This window comes from Cydia strobilella, chromosome 14, assembly GCF_947568885.1.
Source record: "Cydia strobilella chromosome 14, ilCydStro3.1, whole genome shotgun sequence".
Lineage (NCBI taxonomy): Eukaryota > Metazoa > Arthropoda > Insecta > Lepidoptera > Tortricidae > Cydia > Cydia strobilella.
The window spans coordinates 12,456,270-12,475,214 of record NC_086054.1 but is presented as its reverse complement, the minus strand read 5'-3'; the positions used below and the strand labels follow the sequence as shown (position 1 = coordinate 12,475,214).

Sequence of the window (18,945 nt, the reverse complement as noted above, 5' to 3'; positions counted from 1 at the left end):
TAGTTGAAATTTTCACAGATGATGTATTTCTGTTGCCGCTATAACAACAAATACCAAAAAGTACGGAACCCTCGGTGGGCGAGTCCGATTCGCACTTGTCCGGTTTTTTATATATTAGTGTGCGACTAGGAATACATTTGTTTTAAGAACATTAGGGATAAAACTAGAAAATTGGTGACATCTTATTTCTTCGTTTGTGTACTGCTACCAAATAAACGGATGTATTTATAAGGTTTTACACAATACAAGCCAAGAGGCAGCGGCATTGGTCGGCTTTTACACGATGCCACTGCGGCAAATTGTGACCGACATATAATAATGCAATAATTATTCCAGACGGGCGGCTGCCGCGAGTACACAAGCGGAGCGGCGGTGACGGCGGCGGCGGGCGCGCCGCCCGCGCACAAGCAGCACGCGCACGCGCACGCGCCGCACGCCGCGCACCACGCCACGCACGCCACGCACGCCTGGCACCACCACCCGCACAACCACTACAAGTTAGTATACACAACTATGTGTATACTCCAGCGAGTACACTATACTTATCTCTTTCACTCTTGATTGGTTAGTCTACTTTAATAAGGGTAAAGGAGATAGCATTATGACCTCAGTTGCCAGTTGGTATTGTGGTAATTATAGCGGCACGGGCGCGGGATCGCACAAGCAGCACGCCTCGCACGCCTGGCACCACTACAATTTAGTATATACAGCTTAAAATCTGGATTGATACAACTACTTTTGTCTACTCGTCGACTGTAATGGTTGAATTAAGATATCGTGTACCAAATTGTAATTGGGTACTTTTCATATATGGGCTCTCAACTGAACTACAATATTCATTTCGAAACGGTTTAGTCAACTATAATGAAATTGATCAATCACAACTCGCCCAGGTCAAGAGGACGAAACAAAACGATAGCTCAAATTTATTACTTATTTTAAGTTGTATAGTAGAAACAATTGCTTCATAAGTCAGAAACGCGCATGTGACACCCTTAATATAGCAACATCCATAGACTACGAAAACCGCTTAGCGTTGCTTGTTAGTCTCCATAGGCTACCGTGGCCAAAATCGTAAAAAACAGTCTAAAAATTGAATTTGGCAAGGATCAACTAAGTACCAGGGCCTCATGAGTTACGAGGTGTCGTTGACCAACCCGCCGGGCCCGGCGGCCGGGGCGCGTCAGAGTATGAAGGTATCGCGGCAGCTCGCATATCTTAGCTGCATACTTTTGGTTTGTTTACCTATATGATTCTACTAGTTTAAAGTATTATTTTTGTTCTCGTAGAAAACTCAAAAAAAAACACAATTTTATTTTATTTTAAGTAGGCTTAAAAATAAGCACTTTTGACAAGTCATATACATAAATGTACTTACAAATAAAAAATAACAAACATTCATTAAATTAAATATTCATTAGAAAAAGTATTGGGTAATTTGTATACAATAGTTATATAATCAAGCTTTTCAATCTCGTACCCAATATCCCGTACCCTTAACACGGTACTTGACTGAAAAGCTCTAAATCACGATTGTACAAAATACTATTATACCCACAAAAATAAAATTAAGTTCTTTTTTAAATTTAATTGAAGAGTAGAAGATTAAAATAAGTATTCCGTGAGCAAAGTTATGTACCGAACACTAAAAATATACGTTCGTAGACACAGCTTACAATTCTCATATATGTATTAAATCAATTTGCTAATATTTAGAACTGGTAGCGGAGGCGTCCTGTCGCCGGCGGGAGGAGTATCTCCTGGCTACTTACCACCGCCGCTCTACGTGCCCACTTATCATTATCACACGTGAGTATTCTCTTAGCGCCACTTGCACCATTCCACTAGCCCGGGGTTAACCGGTTAAACCTGGAGTTACCATGGTTACCGGTACAATTTGACACTAGGTTAACGGTCCGCTCAACCCCGGGTTAGTGAGATGGTGCAAGTGGGCATTATTGTCGCTTTGATATTATGATATTTAATTAGACAACTGTTTAATAAAAAATCTTCCGATTGTGTTTTGTTTTTTTGTAGAATTTCGATCAATAACTTTTTGTTGCGTCAAATAACTTTTGTTAAAAGAAAAAACCTTATTATTTTAAATTAATAATATTATGATATTTAATTAGACAACTGTTTAATAAAAAATCTTCCGATTGTGTTTTGTTTTTTTGTAGAATTTCGATCAATAACTTTTTGTTGCGTCAGATAACTTTTGTTAAAAGAAAATTATTATTTTAAATCAGTGTTCAATTGTTCATACTTAGGCGCTTTGATTTGCCAGTAAGAAATCGAAACGACATTAGTACTGCTACTGAATTGACGCGCGTGTGGAATTAGAGATGCGCTCCGTTTCTGCGCCGTCGCGGCAATCAGTTATACATACCGCATACTGCGTCTATTCCCTCGCTCGACAAATTTAAGAAAGGGTCTTAATATCTTCCGTACACGCGTGTTTTTATTCAACAAAAGTAATAGATGGATACAGTCTAAGGAAAAAACGTGCCTCGAAAATCACGAAAATTTGATTCTCGATCAGATGGCGCCACTAGTTTTGGCCTACTCTCGTATAGAGGGCGTTGACTGTTTCGTTGGTTATTTATAATTTTAACGCATACCCAGTGAAAGAACATGGGTCAAAATCATATAAAAATAATTAATGCAAATAAAAAAATCATTTATCCATATTTAAATACATTTTATCGTATTATTATAAATATTTATTTTTAGTTTTAAAGTGTGTCGACAGATGGCAGTGAATTTACTGGGGTTACAAAATTTACTATGACAGTACCGCTCTAGTATAAGTTACTCTATGTCGATAGTAATGTATAGATGTGATTCCAGCGGTGGCGTCGGCGGCGTGGGTGCAGTGGGTGCCGTGGGAGCCGTGGGCGCCGTGGGCGGGCCGCCGCCGCCCGCGCACCACGCGAGCGCGCGCCTGCCCGCCTACCTGCAGCCCTACTCGCCCACCTACCTGGTGCCGCAGCACCCCAACCAGCACCTCTGGTACACCGACTGAGCCCGACCCGAGCCCGACTAACATGCAAACCGAGACGCTCCGAGCGAGATCGCCGCGAGACTGTGGACCCGCGGCGAAAATATAACACCGCTCCGCGATCGGCTCGAGTGTGTCGCGGAGCGGACCCGACGTTGGCTCCGCGTACCCGATAAAAATGCGGGGCCGAGCGGAGAATATTTCTATATTCCTAGAGCTTTACGTGTTGGCTGTACTTTCTTAAAATTGAATATTGAAGTCGATTTTTAAGCTCGCGATTGACGAATCAGACATTAAGTTTTTATTTAAAAAAAAAAGTTTTTATAATCATGCTGAATTATCAATTTGTTTATAAATCATCATATAATTTGAAATTATAATCGGTTCCACCTGCGGGGGAAGTGACGACCTTCCTGTTATCGTGAGTTGTGACGATAATCCCTTTAACTGTAGGTATTGACTTTGCCGATTTATAAAATTCGCGACTGTTGTGCGCTTGTAATATGTTCGATGTTTGGGACCGGGTGTATTCGATATTTCGGTTCGAGTAGAAGTATATTAATTAATGGCGGAGACCTGTTTGACGTAGATGTATTGCTGTATTGATTTATTTTGTAACGATTATGTTTACTCGTGTACGCGCTAGGCGGTAGTGATATATAGACTCGTTTGTTTATCGCTGTATAATATGGATTGTAAATTTTGCGTTATTTTTTTTTACTAAGATTTTGCGGTTAAGCGGAGAGTAGGTTGCATTTACTAATATTTTTACTGTAGACGTTTAGTTGTTTGTACCAAATGTTTATAATGGAAGATGTATTCGTGATTTAGGGCCCTGTCCCTTGGATCCGCTTCGGAGGAAGCGGTTCTCGACTCGACTGTACTTTAGTTTTACGTGACGGTGGTATTGTCAATTATGGTTTGATTTGAAATTAAAGCAGTAGCGATGGGTGTTTCGTTACGTTCCATATCACGTAGTCGCGAGACATGTACGCTGTTCACTGCTGTATTCATATTAATGGGATTTTATAATTATTGTGTAGATATTTACGTGTGGGCGCGGTGATGGACTACTTGTATAGCGTTAGATACATAAAACGAAATTAAAATTATCTAAGAATTTTATATTAAAAAAAACTTTCGTACGCACTAATAGGTTAACTATAAGTGTTATATGCATGTATAAATCACCTTAGATAGAAGAAAAATTAACAATTCTTTAATATGAAAAAAAAAAGTCTAATGAAATTATTTTACGACTGCAATCTTAGTTTATTTGGATAGTTTAGTGATGCTTATTCGATTGCGCTATATCAAAAGACTGGGTATTTCAGTTTTGCACATATTACAATGTACACTGCGTCTGGTCGGGTCCCATTATTTTTATCACTAGTTTTAATTCCCGTGTTCCTTTTCTGTAGTGAGGTTCGCTCGTTTTGGGCCCACATGGTTGATGGAACTGAAACGAGCGTTCTGCTGTCGGCGTCGGCCGGGCAGCAATTATATTAGTCATATCGTACAAGTTTCGTATTAGCGTTCGAATCGGCCCGGCCGCATGGCATATTATCGCTTATTAGTCGTATATTTTTTTAGATTTTAGCCTAAGTTTTATTTACATTAATAATCAATTCTAATCGAGGTTTCTTATTTTACTGTATTTTAAGTTCGGTCATTGTGTTATCCAACATATTTATTTCGTGACGAAACTACAATGTCTATATTGTATTTAGGTGGTTTAAGTTGCTGCCCGACAATAATGATTATGATTAGTTTTATATTCTTACGGTTGTAGTTGCTATGATAAACGCGATATTTTTTATTTTAAACATTAATGACATTTGCACCCGGCGTGCGTTGCACCTCGACCTCGACGTCCACAAGTTTAACTTCAGAGGAGTCTGATATTGTTACCTCAACGTTTTATAGACTGCTTCTACACTTGCTACACTTGTTTTAGATTTGATACTCATTTTCATTCTTCTACGGATATTATTAAGTGTCATTGACTCACATTAGATTATATAAATTATATTTCTTTTGATTACAATATTCTATTATAATTTCTCTTCTATTCAACATAGTATTTTATATGTTAAATGTTCTCTTTCAAAAAAATAACAAGCCCAACTCATTTGTTGTAAAATTATTTATCCAATTTTCTATCTCATTTCTTAGAAAATTCATTTTAATTTTTGTTTTAAAAGGGGCAGTAAATATCTACGGACTAACACAACTGGTCGCCATTTAGAGTCGTCTCTTGCGATCTGGGCGCGTAGCCAATCGTTAACGCTCCGTAGCGTATCGTAGTCATCTCTCTCTATGACTTTTCTACACTAGTGCGACAGTGACAGTTGCGTATCATTCGCTACGGCGCGTTAACGATTGCAGGGTGCGTACCCTGTTGTGCTAGGCCCTCGACAGCCTACGATGGTTTCGTCACTTTCGTTCTTCGCTTGTTAAAAACAAGATAGAATTCGTATTTCTGTGATGCTCCAGTATACCAAGTGATAGGCGTAGCTGCCTTATGCTTACGTTATGTAAGTGGACGCCGATTGCTTCGCACGCCGAGTGCCGTTGCTGTGGGTTATTCCCACTAGTTACCACCAAGTTGTTACCAGTGGTAACTAATGGTAATTTTTTTACCACTGGTAACTGCTGGGAAAAATAACTCCCAGTAGTTACCACTGGTAACAAGTTGGTGGTAACTAGTGGGAAAAACCCTTTGCTGTAGCAGGCGAGATTGTCCCGCGGAGGCGTAGTCAATGATCTCTGTTCGTGCACTCGCGTGCCACGTGCACATTATAATAATTATATTCAATACATATGATATGTTATTTACTCGCGACCCGCGTTCTACGCACGCTCATTTGCCTCACATTCTTTTGATTTCTACTACTAAGTCTTTATACCGGAGTTTTGGGGTTTATTTTATAAGTATATTAACTGATGGAATGTTAACATAAAGTTTGTAACTAGATCATACAAATTGGATGTATGTAGTCGTATTAACTTGACTTACTTAGTTTGTATATGGGGCGCATCTGACGCGGCATAGCAACAGCGTTTACTGTCCATTGTGGTTCTGTGATTTAACTCATTATTATATTAGTTCTTTGCAAACTGATTATTGTAAATTTTGGGTTGTTGCAATAAAAAAAATTGTTTATGAAATTCCATATATGCTAAGCATCTGGATGAGGTCATGCCCCGTGTATATGTATATTTAGTCGTAGTATGGTTTCATCATAACGCCTGTATCGTAGTGCATGGATTATGCTCCGTTTGGTATAATTATTTTGACAATAATTTATTATCCTATTCGACTTATTACAATGTACAAACACACTAGTGTGGGTTGATTATGGTCTTATGTTTCATTATATAATTTTTTAAGTCGTAAGTTTTGGTTGCACTGCTGCGGCGGCTCGTGCGTGCCGTGCGTGTCGTGCGTGCCGTGCGTGGCACATGCGTGCCGTGCGTGCCGCGCGTCCGCCGCGGCACTTCCTCTGTGATCGCCTCGTGTAGCGTTAGCGGTGAAACTGTATCCTAGGATTACGTTTGATTTTAATAATTTCATGTAACAATTAACTGTGAGTACCTCAGGGTACGAGCCGAGAGCTAACTCTGTACAATTATGGGTATTTTTACGTTTTAATTTAGCGTTAGGGGCTTGTTCAACACGAGTTGAAATGTTTTAACATGTTTTGAATTCGATAATGGGAAATCAGGGATCAGTACTGATGTTGCTTAATTTTATCTTCAATAATCACATAGTTATTATAGAGCAAATGTAAATAAACATCCAGATATCCCTTTTTATTTTATTTTTATTTTATCCCGCACCCGGTCCTTTCCGTTGCGTCCTTGTCCGGGACGGTCCGCCGGCCCGTGTGCGCATTCGCATTAGTTTATTCGTATTAGCTCGTGCTGTGACGTCACACACCACTACACCACTTGTAACCGGCCGCCGGTTTCACAAACACGATTGTGACAATGCTCCACGAGCCCAATAAAACAACAGTACATCCCACATTTGTCGCTTGTTTGTGAAATGGATGGCTGACGAACAAGCAGAGCAGCACTACCTTATATTGTATAGGTTCCGCAGAAACCTTCCAGCCTCTCGTAGCTAGTGACGTTTCACAGCATGGCTTACTATAGTCAATAGAATGGCGGGCGACGCCATAGAGCTGCTGTCTCGACAATAACCCAGTGTCAGACAATAATCATTCTTATTATTTGCCGGTTAGAATACTTTAGTTCGCCCTTTATTAGTGTCCATATTATATCAATGTTTATAGGTACTTTAATATCTAGGGTTCATAGTTGCCTAGTGTTCCGCTAAGATTTCCAAATAAATGGCTAGATGTAGTGCCTGTTTTGAAACCGTAGAATGGTTTAACTAAGTTTCCTTTTATTTGGTTTAAGGATTGTGTAATTGTTTATTAGTTTTAAACCATAATACCTTTCTCATTATGTGTATTAGACGTGAATGTCGGCATTTCTTCATATACATATACTTGAGTCTAAATGTCGGCAAAGCCCACCTTTGTATATTTAATTTTTGTATGTTTAATAAAATAGTATATTAATCTGAAATGTAACTACATAGTATCGTATGATTCATATCATTTGAGGATAAAGTATTACCTCAAATTAATGATATTTTAAAAGCATTACTTCTGCGATTTACAAGTTAGTATCACAACGAAAGGTTTAAATTAAAAGATAGATGTATAATTTATTGTGGTAGACAACCCCTAGCGTAGTGGAAGTATTATATTCTGTGGTAAACGTAATGAGTGGGCGTGAGAGGTAGCGTAGGTACTCGTAGCTGCAACTTCGTGTAGTTCGTTAACTTTAAACGTTCGTCTCAACCGACTGATGACCTCATTACTTGATGGCATGCCATTACATAATACCGCAACTTTCTATCCGAACGTTAATACGCACGTTTTAAATAAATAACTATTTATTACTTAAGTAAACGGAACGCTTAAAGACCGCTGCGTTGTTCGAATAAGGTTTTTGCAATTTTAAATCGTCTTAATGTCTCAATGTACGCACTTTTGACGATCTTTCATATAATGGTTAGGATAGTTGAATTTGTACGTAACGTTGTTAGTCCACGGCGCCTGAACGCGCGAGCAGGCAACTCCTCTCAAAGGGTGGTGGGAACAACTCAATACTGGAACTTATTCTAAGGTCTCCCTGGTAATACAGAAGTCTGAGTCGCACGTTATACTCTAGCTAGTGCTCTAGTGCTGCTACTAGGCTCTATTTTAGCATTTGTACATTGATTCGATATATCTACCTAATGTGTGTGATAATAATAATAAGCTTTTCAACTAGTTGAAGTACAATGAATTCTATAATTAACTTATAGGCCAATGTTTATAAACATTATTTTTACACTATCTAAAGTAAATGTGATTTTGTCTGTAGGTTAGTTTGTAAAGTTTTAGATGGCTGCAGTCCAGTGCGTCGGTTTCTTTTCGCAGCATAAAAAAACGGCCGTCCGGCCGGTTTCAGTTTTAACAAACTTATCAAAGTGATTTAAGTGTCAGCGCGAACAGTGACGTCAATTGTATGTGGAAGATGTACCAATCTGTACCATGAATATCGCCCAGCTTTAAACTGTCGTATAACTTAGACGATGTTAGTATATTTGTACGTAGTCTGTGGAACGCTCTCGCTAATGTTTTGCCGTCCATTCTTATACGCGGCGAACGCTGGACTGCTTTTAATGTTCGACGTAACGTAATATTCATTCTATAATCGCATACTTCGACACCAAACCGACTTATTAAAAATATAAATGTCTAAAATAATTGTATAATTATCTAGAGCTTATAGAGTGAGTAGGGCCGTCTGTTCGGTCTCGTTTCTGCTGCGAACTGTCGTCTTACAAAATAATTCCCGGTAGTTATCAGCAGCGAGGAGGCTTTTAAGAAGGGATAAACTAGTGGTAGCCAGCTTCTTAGGGTATTCTTTATCCAAAATTTGTCTAAGCTATGGGTGTAGTGTTCGGCGTAGGATACTATCTCGCGAACGCGCGGACGACTATAGTCGATAAGCACACGCTTCGATTATAGGTACCTTTGTAATTTAATAGGCCAAATTGGATAGGTTTAATTGAAATTACAAACATTTTTTAAGGTGAGGCTAACTATAGTAAAGAAATCTTTTAGTTTCAAGAAATGAATTCTACGTCTCAAATTTTTAAGAATGTGTCTGGCTAGTCGCTCGCGCGATCGTGCCTTCAACAAATTTAGATGGCACCAATTTCTAGATTTCTTAAATAGATAATAAAATTATTTTACATACAATGTGATTTCGATGTCCAAAGTTAATCGAGATTTGCTGTCTTTATTACTCTACTACTTTAACGGCCGGGGATCCATTCTGAACTTCCACAACTGTAGTATATTAACTTTAAGTATATTATTTGTATACCCGTGATAAAGGTATCTTCATATTGAGCTGGAGTGTGGGCGTTCAGGAGGGACTCCCGCGATACTTCTAGTAATCAGTGTTTCGGTGTAGCCGATGTCGGCCGTACGGCATACCTAACTATTTATGCTAGACTATAGTCCCAAAAAACGTAGAATTATGACCAAATTAGCAAGTGATTTAAATGTATCTTCATACACAAATATTATAATGTTATGATACGATTTAGTATAGCACCGGTTACCGGGGACATGAAAGTACAAATTTAACGCGCCCCCCGCGGTCACGCTTGTTGTCGGCGGTGACTTCTGGCGCGATTTCAACACAAAATTAACCACTGATGGTGATTAGTCAGTGGTTAGCCCTTGTGCCAGAGGTTGTCATCGGAATAGGAACTCCGAGCTAAATGTATGGGCTCTTTCCGAAAAATCACCTAGGGGCCGATTTCTGAATTTCGAGCGCTCGATTTAGTCAATAGAAAGTGTGGAAAACGGCGAATTGATAATTTTGAAATACTAGCAATAGATATTGGGAATCTAGTGGTATTGATCACTCGTTTTCAATTCTATTACTTAGTAAAATTTAAATGCCTAATAGTGGAGATATATTGAAGGGAAAATCACAAAATTGAGCGCTCGAAATTTAAAAATCGGGCCATGCCCTCCAATTTCAATAAGTGCTCCACTAATTCCTTATCGTACTTTTACTTATACTTTTTTTAGTGCATATATTTAAATTTTTAGTACCTAAGCTTTGTAATTTAATCACAGGCAAGAAAAATTATATCCAGAACCACTATATGGTTAGTAACTTGTGGTTGGAGCAATGCATAGATCTCGGAGTCTCTTTTTCGTTTCGGACACTTCTCGAACTCTCAGAGAATGATGTTTCAATACAAATCGTTTCTAAGAACATATTTCAAACGTTAATAAATGTTGTACTTAATATAAAGTAGCGGTTACAGATTATTTTACGATTTTCACATTTTTTTGAGCATTGAAAGACTAATACCTAACCTTAAAGTGCGTTCATATTACTTGTCTTATTTATTTAGCATGGCAACATCAACTAACTGGTAAGTTTTAAACTTAGTTGCTCAGTTGGAATTTCTTTTTTGAGAATTTTTAATCAAAATTAGTTTTTTTTTTCTTAAGTATAGAATAAGACAAGTAAGTGTGAGCGCAATATGTATTGAGATAATCACTTTATTATATTAGATTCGTGGTAGCATAGCTAAATATCGGTGACAGGATCACGTTTTCGAATTAAATCGTAATTTTATAACAATTGATGTGCCTAAGTGTAATATTCTATAAATGTAAATAATTAAATACTTAGTTACTGTATGAGTGCATATTACTAATTACTAGAGGCAGAGGCGTTCCGATATCAATATATTTGTGGCTCTGGCCCTCTACCCAACTTGTAATGTTTTGAGACAATAACTCGTCTTTTCGATTATAACTGTTGCTTTAATGTAAATCGTATAAAATAACGGCCACCGATGTAGCATTGCGGAAAATATACTTAAATAGATAACTGTGCTTTCAAATTATCGGCGTTTTCATATAAAACTAAATAATGCTACGTCGAGGTCGTATATTAGTAAAGTTTTAATCAAAATTATTCATATTTTTAAAATTGGCTACGATATGATATCGACCCTCGTTTTAACCTTACTGCTACTCTTTGTCACTAATGTTGTACTGACTAGCATGTATTTCGTTAATCAATTAAGTATATCTTTAATATTATTTCCAAAAGTAATGGCTGGAGTTATTAAAAAAAAAATTAGAACCGTAAACTCAGGTAACTAGTCCATAACTTACTATTCCAAATTCTAGTTCCAGTAAAATATGTATAAGTATTTTTCAAATTATGTTGAGTTGAGTATCTAGTATAGAAAAAGCATTAGTGTATTATCTAAGCTCCAAAATAAATGTAACGAGTACAAATCATAAAGGCTCCTTAATAATCAACGTTAAAAACTGGACCATAGTTGTCTAAGATAAGACTAAGAACAAATTAAATTACTTTCTTATGAAAATATTTTAATTTGTGTTTTTTTACAAGTAGTTGCACTACTATTTAAACTATAAGCGAAATAAATATCATATCAAAAAAGGAAAAACAAAAACTGGACACTTGACTGGACTGGTGGGCACTGCAGGCCTTGGTCATTTTTCCTTTGTATATGATATTTATTTCGTTTGTATTTATAAGAGTAACTGGTACCTGAGTTTACGGAACTTATTTTCCTTTAGGCAGGTACCTATTTTTTCCCCATAGAACAACAACAGTAGCTGGCAACACTGACAGTGAAATGTGATGTGCTGCCAAAGTTTATCTGTGTTCTGTCATTTCATTGTTGGTTTTTATAATGATTATAAATTGAAGAGCTTTTTAAAAGGTTGAATTGAATCATGTAGAAATTTCCCTCCAGTACTTTTAGGAATAATATCTAAACTAACTGAATATTTCTACCTGAATTTAACTTTTTCCACGTATTGGACACGTAGCTCCGTCAAACACTAGTTTAGATATTTTTAAATTGTTACAGCACACAGAACGACCTTTCCATTTAATCGAGAAATTTTAGTCACCGTTTCATTGGGGTATTTATGTACCAATAGATTTATAAGAATCGGTACCTTTGTAGTATATAGCGCCAGTGCCGCGCTTGGGTGTACTACCGCCGTGGTAAAGAGGTACAAGTCATTAAAATCCAAAATATGAAAAAGGTAAAATTTTAACTAACAAATTGGCAACACCTGACGCCAAATTTTTGGAATTGTCAGTGTTGCCAATGTAAGATTTTTCTCCTTAAATTGCCATGCAAGACCATCTTTACTTTAATTTTTATCCATTTTGGTTGATTTATGACTTGTACAGTTTACCAACTGGGGTATATTTATAGATAACGTGTATCTCTGTATTGTATCACCCATAACCGCAGTGTACACGATCGATGGGTAATGGGTAGTTGTGTAGACTTGATTGTGATATCAGTAAACATTTTCATACGAGCATCCAACTAATTCTTTCATTTCTAAAGATCCTTGTCCTTCAATTTTGACCTAGCTTTCACATTTTGAGTTGTTTTAACGTTACGTTCGTTAAAATTCCATTGTCCAAGGAATTTAACAGTTCCCCTTTGGCAGAGCTAATTTAATGCTAACTGGACAGTTAACGTTGTTATTGCAACTTGCCCTTATGATACTAATAGGTACACTTCGTGGTTTGTTACTCGTATTGGAGCTTACCGAAACATTCGTTTTCTCTATGTAACGAAAGTCACGCAACCACACTACGCAAACTTAAACCACGAAATGAATTGTCGTCGGTAAGTATTATTAGAATACAGGTGCTCAGTCTGATAAAACTATGGGATGATAAGAGGAATAAAACAACAAATTTACTGAATCAAATAAGCTTTCTTTTAACTAAATTTAAGTATTATACATTAGACAATAATAAAATGGAGCTCATACATATACTATTACACATTATTTATATAGTGTTGGCCGAATGTTTACAACATATATATTGCTCGGCTCGTGATAGTAAAGACCACTTTCGTAATTTACATTGTTCCCGGAGTATTAAACTCTGGTTTACACAATGAGCTATATTTGGCACGGACTAACACTTATTGCCTCTGCAGCTTCATGATACAGTATTATATTATACATAGAATTATTTTTTTGTGTATCCCTTACAAAACACACAGCCCGCCTCAATAAATACAAGTGAGTGCACATATGTACAGTGCGCGGGTCGGTCTCTGCCCTCCTTACACTTACCTACGTTAACATCAGTCGATATTTACATTATCGTACAGATTGACGGGCGGGCTACTGACTCCTACCTACAGATATAGGATAGAGGCGTCGCCATAGTATTAGCAGAACCGAGGTTCTTTCGAAGGATTCCACTACATTGAGGGTATTTCTGTTATAGCTTGTTTTTTTTAAGTGATTGAACAATGGCGACGCCGCTAGCGATATCCGCCCTTCTCGGTAGCCCCCCCAGTTCCAACATTCTAACAAAAACATTTTGATGTATTAAATTGTTTCTCAAGTTCTTACAAGGCTCACCAGGGATACGTTTTATGCAGTTACCATCGGATTTACATCCACTGCAGTAACTTACACTATTTTAAACAAAAAATATTAAATATGACAATTGCATAAAGTAAAATTATGTTCTGAGATCATATTTAATACATCACAGGTGTTAAAGAGAAAATTAAATTAAAAATTATGACATCGAGGGGTAGGACTCGATTAATTCGATAGCGAATAGATCGGCACCGCGAGGGCGAGGGATCGTTCGGAGGCCGCTATGTCCGGCGCTTCTTGGCACATAACAACATCCAAATAGACATCCAACAAGAAAACTATAATTAGCAAACATTTCAGCGTAATCCTGTGGACGGAGGCTCTCCAACTCCAACCCATGAGAGTGCGAGCAGCTCTAGTCCTGAGAAGAATCTTAGGACATCGACCGTTCACACGCATGGCTGTTGGCAGAAGCGTCTGTGCGCAGGACCACGCGTAGACAATTCATAAATTTTAGAACAAAATCGAAATAGTCTATAAACAAAGTCATAAAGTTAACGAACACCTAATTTTCGAAGTCTTCTTAAAAACATGCTTGCAAGCAGCATTCTAAAAATAATTTAAGGAGTGTTCTCAACTTTGTCAATAATTCATAAAGTTCATTATAAATTTCATTTCAATGTTAGTCAGATTGTGTCGAACACAAGCTTTGGCTAAAATGCAGTGAAGATGGCACGGCTGCCGCCGTCATGCCGCCAAAACTATTCCCTAATAAATTATGTATTTAACATTTAGAGATATTTTCGAATCTTCAGTATTTATTTAGAATTTCGGATGAGACACGAAATAAAATGGCAATCGTCTGTCTGTCTTTTGTATAGTTTAGAGACAGCCGCGGCTCCTCGACCTAAAATTAACGAGAAATAATTTGTACTTTGATAAAGAGCCGCGGCCTGGTGCGGTCAGCGGACTATAGATGCGCCGGCCGGCGTGAAACGGAACTAAACCTTTATATCCAATATCATAAAAAAACAATCATCAATATCTATAATTATAAAAGATATAATCCATTAAAATACAACAACAAAACAAATATACCAACTAAGGATGCAAAATAGGAGTACAATGCGTTCCAACAAACACAAATACTCAAACAGTGCTGAGCGCAGTAAATTATTAAAATTGGCAATATAAGTCTTATTCTGTTACAGTAAGGTAACAAAATCGTTTCATATTGAGTATTTGTATTTCGACTATATCAACTATTGCTTAATTACTGTGCTGGCTGCTATGATATGAGTCACTTTAATGCAAAAGAGGACATGTCCTACGTCTTTTCCACAATTTCAGAGGCGGAGGGAAAGGCCAGTAAACGTTCTCTTTTAGAAATGTAAATGCGTCGAATATGCTCGGAGGCTAATAGATGGAAATTTTATTTCTGTCGAAGCTTCTTAACATTTTCAAGGCATTAATCTACGTTGTTGAGACAGGGGTCGATAAGACACGTGACACGACAAAACGACAAGACCTTAACGTTATCCGGAAAACCTTATCGTAGCCTACCTCTAATTCTAATATAACTTAATTTACTTGTCAAAGAGATCATAATAAACTTACAATTAAGTTGTCACATAATAAACATTGCCCATGACATGTAACATTATTGTTAACGAGCACATCGCTGATCGTCGCTCCGTGACAGGCATGCATTGAGCAAAATATTATTTGTGATGCTAAATGACAGTGTCTAGGGACAGCATAGTATATATTAATGTGTTGCCTACGTTAAATCATATACATAATGTCTGAAACTATCTTACAAATTACTTAACATTATTATATTGTTCTCCGCAATGCGAATCGACGTTAATAAATAAAAATTAGACTTGGACTGCCGCGCAGAATTGAATTTCAAAGACATGATTGGAATAGGAAAGCTGCCTGGTTTGAGGTGCAGCCTGGGGTTTTAGATGTGTGTCGGAGCCTAGCTGGGGCGCTTGTGGGTCTGGCTGAGGCGGGCCACCTTGGGCGGGCGGATGTGCGCGCCGTGCCCGCACTCCTTGTGCGCGTGCGGCGACTTCTTGCTGGCCGCCGATAATCGCTTGCGCGGTTTCAGGAAGTCTGGAAATAAGAGAAAGTTAACGTTAAATATTGAATATATAGACAACCGGTGCCGTCTGGGATTTGAATATTGGAAATATATTTATATTAACATACAAAAAATGTAATAATCCAGCTTGCAATTCGTTGAGCATGATCGCTTCTCGAATAATTCCGCAAGCAAACTGGGCTAACAAATGTCGATCGCATAAAGCACAAGTTTTATGACGCTTGTTAACATTCGTCGCGGACTTACTTCTTGCATGAAATTAGTCGTTAAACTGCTGACGGGACTTTATGGGGCCGAAAAAGAAAGACTCGTAAAACCTGCGGACCTTACAACTTACAAACATTTGACATTTTTACGACTATCCATAAGGGGCAGTAAAAACTAGCATTATGCACCGGAATCCATTCTCCGATAATCCTTTAGCGGCGACACCCTTTGTGACTATTTCTAATTTTGGAAAAATATGGCCTATAGCCATAAAAGTTTATGGCCGTTTTACTACTGTTTAATCTGTATTATAAAGGAGGTCTGTGAGTTACTGGTGTGAGAAGGAAATGCGTCTTAGTTCCTAAAGGGTTATTTCGAATTAAGAATTCCCTTTTAAACGATCGCAGTGATTTGGGAAACAAAACCAATCGTAAAATGTTAATAGAAACGGTTAATAACGATACTAAAGTTGAATTTAGAAATGGTTATTATTTTTTACGGTATCAACCCGTAATATTAAACTTCGAAACAGAAACGGCTCTCGAATATCCCGAAGCGTTGCCGATGAGACAGACGCAAGGCATTAACTAAGTGACCAAACAAAAAACACCTTAGCAACAAAACGCGTCCAATGAGAAGCAAGGTCGTGTGACTCGTGTGTATTGAGAACTTGAGAAGATAAGAATCTCAGTGCTTGCATAGGCTCAAGTGTATAAGCGAGCCAAGATATAATACCCGAAAAACATAATCATTTATATGCAACTCTACTTTGCAGTTTTGGTCGGGAAAACTACACGAAAATTGAAAACTGTAGCGATACCAGCGCGATACTAACAGGGGGAAGCAGGCACGTGTAAGCATTACATAAGTATAATTATGTGCATGCGTTTATTTAGAAAAAAAAAAACTTGAACAGTTAAAACAATGTGACACACCAAATAACCTCTGATAACGCCATGTCAAGTATGTGAAAAACCGAGCCTTATTTTCTCACATGTCAACTCGTTGAAAGCTTTTTGGCGGGAAACGAACTGCTAAATAATCGGCACACGTTTTATCGGAGCGTTAGTAATAAGAATGCTATATAAAAAGTGGACGCGTCGGTTGGTGCAGTCGGGAGCCACTGACGTCATGCCAAGGCCGACAGGTCCGCCGAGGACTTCCCGCCAAATCAACATAACAACACACCACGTGGCTCTATCATGCCATAGCCGAAATACTAACCTACATTTGGCATTAACTAAACCTTAATTGAAATACCGCCTCCCTTGTTGTGGAAATGGAAAGATAAGATAACCCTTTCCCTAGCCAACTAGCATGCAAACATGCCTTTTTAGAAAATACAGGAACAAGTAATTTACTTTCTTTCAAATTTTAATAACATAACACATAACTATATCAATGATATTCGACAACCTCGCGCTACAAACAGAATATTATGCTCAAGAATTGCGCTCGGAGAAAAGACTTTCACGACGTTGCGCAATGAGTTTCCCGCCAAATGCTCAATGGAGCGTTTCGCGCCATTTTCGCGCAAATAAAATGACCGGTTTCCGGAGTATTTTGGCACAGTGTTACGTATTTGGTCCAGCGGTGAACGCTACTCGGTCGGTTAGCCGACGCGAGGGTGTAGGACGTTAGCGTAAACAAATTGGCCTTGAAGACGCGCGTGGTCTTCGAGCAAACAACTCACACATTGATAACCCTATGACGAGTGACACAAGTGCTTTGGCTGCTTGTATTATTAGATAGGATTTGATATTTGGACGAGGAATGTATATCTCTGGCTCTTCAACCAATATAGAACGTCTGTTTGAGGTTTGAACGTTTAACGTTTGAATTGGGACATCAGAATCGTGTCGTCAACAACGTGTAGCAATAACGGCGAAATAATGTGTTGTTTGAAGGCTGCGAGCGCATTAGTTACGCTGTATGATTCGTGTTTCATCATTGCCGGATTATCATACGTTATCAGGCGAGTGGATAATGCGCACAAGTTTCCATTTCGATAACATTTTCAAACGTAAAGTTGTAAACAACGTAGATTGTTTTTGATACGGAAATTTAAAATGATTCGTTATCTTATTACTAAGTTTAATAGGTTAGTAAGACAGGAGTCGAATTTGTGTGTTTAACTCTAACCTAATGGCTCTACAGTCGATTGTTTTCACAGACAGAACATGTTATTTGAATACGGCGAAGCGAGTTAGTTGCGTAGAGGCGCGGTTATTTCTGTCGACCTAAATATCTGCGCGAGCGCGCCCCGGACACCTAAGAGCTTCACACTCACAGTCTTGGTTCTTGTTTATACCCAGAAATACTTTACGGCTGGCCGGCTTTGACGCCAGGGTGTAGAATTTAAACATCGTTAGAATAAGAAGTACAATATGACTATGAATTTTAAACGGTGCACTGAATGCAGACCACGTCCGAAGGCCGCCTGATGCTCGCTGCATCCGTCATCTGACACAAGCTGAATGCTTGATGCTTTGAGAAGACTACAATGTACATTTATCACTATCCCTCGATAACATAACTCAAGTAATAGACGCTGCCTGTAGTAGGTTCTGCGTGCACAACGCTTTGCCTTTCTCTTTAACCGCTCGCCACTTTCATCTTGCATTCATGCGCTTCAATGTTCTCGCGATTACCTCCCTATTCTTTTATAACAAGTTACATTTCTCATGTGAGATTTCAATTTGTAATTGAAAAAAGTAAAAAGTTGTTGGAGGATGTTAACACTGTTAAAAATTAATGCAAGAGCGTGATATTGAAAATATTTCGACGAAACGTCAAAAGTGTGTTGAAGAGTCTACGTGTTGAAGGCTTGTGGCTTTGATCCGCCGCTGCGTCTAGTGCAGGAAACAATGCCACGTGAATAGATAATCTCGTGTTGGGCAGACAATAACCGCATTGTTTACGCTTTCCAAGAGTCTTCAAATGTAAATCGTTGACATTGGAAAGTAAACCACTGTAGCTTTGGGCTTTGAGCGCATGCCGCCGTTTTTATTGAAGTAAAATTACGAAAACAGAAGAAGCTAAGGTGAAATGCCTGGAACTGCTTTCAAAAGGTAAACTGTTGCGTTTACGGAAATTGGAGAGCGTGCCACAAA

At 38.2% G+C, this 18,945-nt stretch overlaps 2 protein-coding genes across 2 annotated transcripts in view; one reads left to right on the top strand and one right to left on the bottom strand.

Annotated features, from left to right (window-relative positions):
* The window catches only part of LOC134747291 (homeodomain-interacting protein kinase 2), a 138,672-nt gene extending 126,184 nt beyond the window's left edge, over window positions 1-12,488 (top strand). The window contains exons 22-25 of the mRNA XM_063681914.1: window positions 337-497; window positions 1,717-1,809; window positions 2,851-5,584; window positions 5,733-12,488. Coding sequence (XP_063537984.1) covers window positions 337-497; window positions 1,717-1,809; window positions 2,851-3,025 — 429 coding nt within the window. The 3' untranslated portion in view covers window positions 3,026-5,584; window positions 5,733-12,488. The remainder of the gene's footprint in view (window positions 1-336; window positions 498-1,716; window positions 1,810-2,850; window positions 5,585-5,732) is intronic.
* Window positions 12,489-12,868: 380 nt separating this feature from the next.
* Window positions 12,869-18,945, bottom strand: part of LOC134747282 (uncharacterized) — a 46,609-nt gene continuing 40,532 nt past the window's right edge. Inside the window, exon 3 of the mRNA XM_063681903.1 lies at window positions 12,869-15,636. Within this exon, the coding sequence (XP_063537973.1) occupies window positions 15,500-15,636 (137 nt within the window). The 3' untranslated portion in view covers window positions 12,869-15,499. The remainder of the gene's footprint in view (window positions 15,637-18,945) is intronic.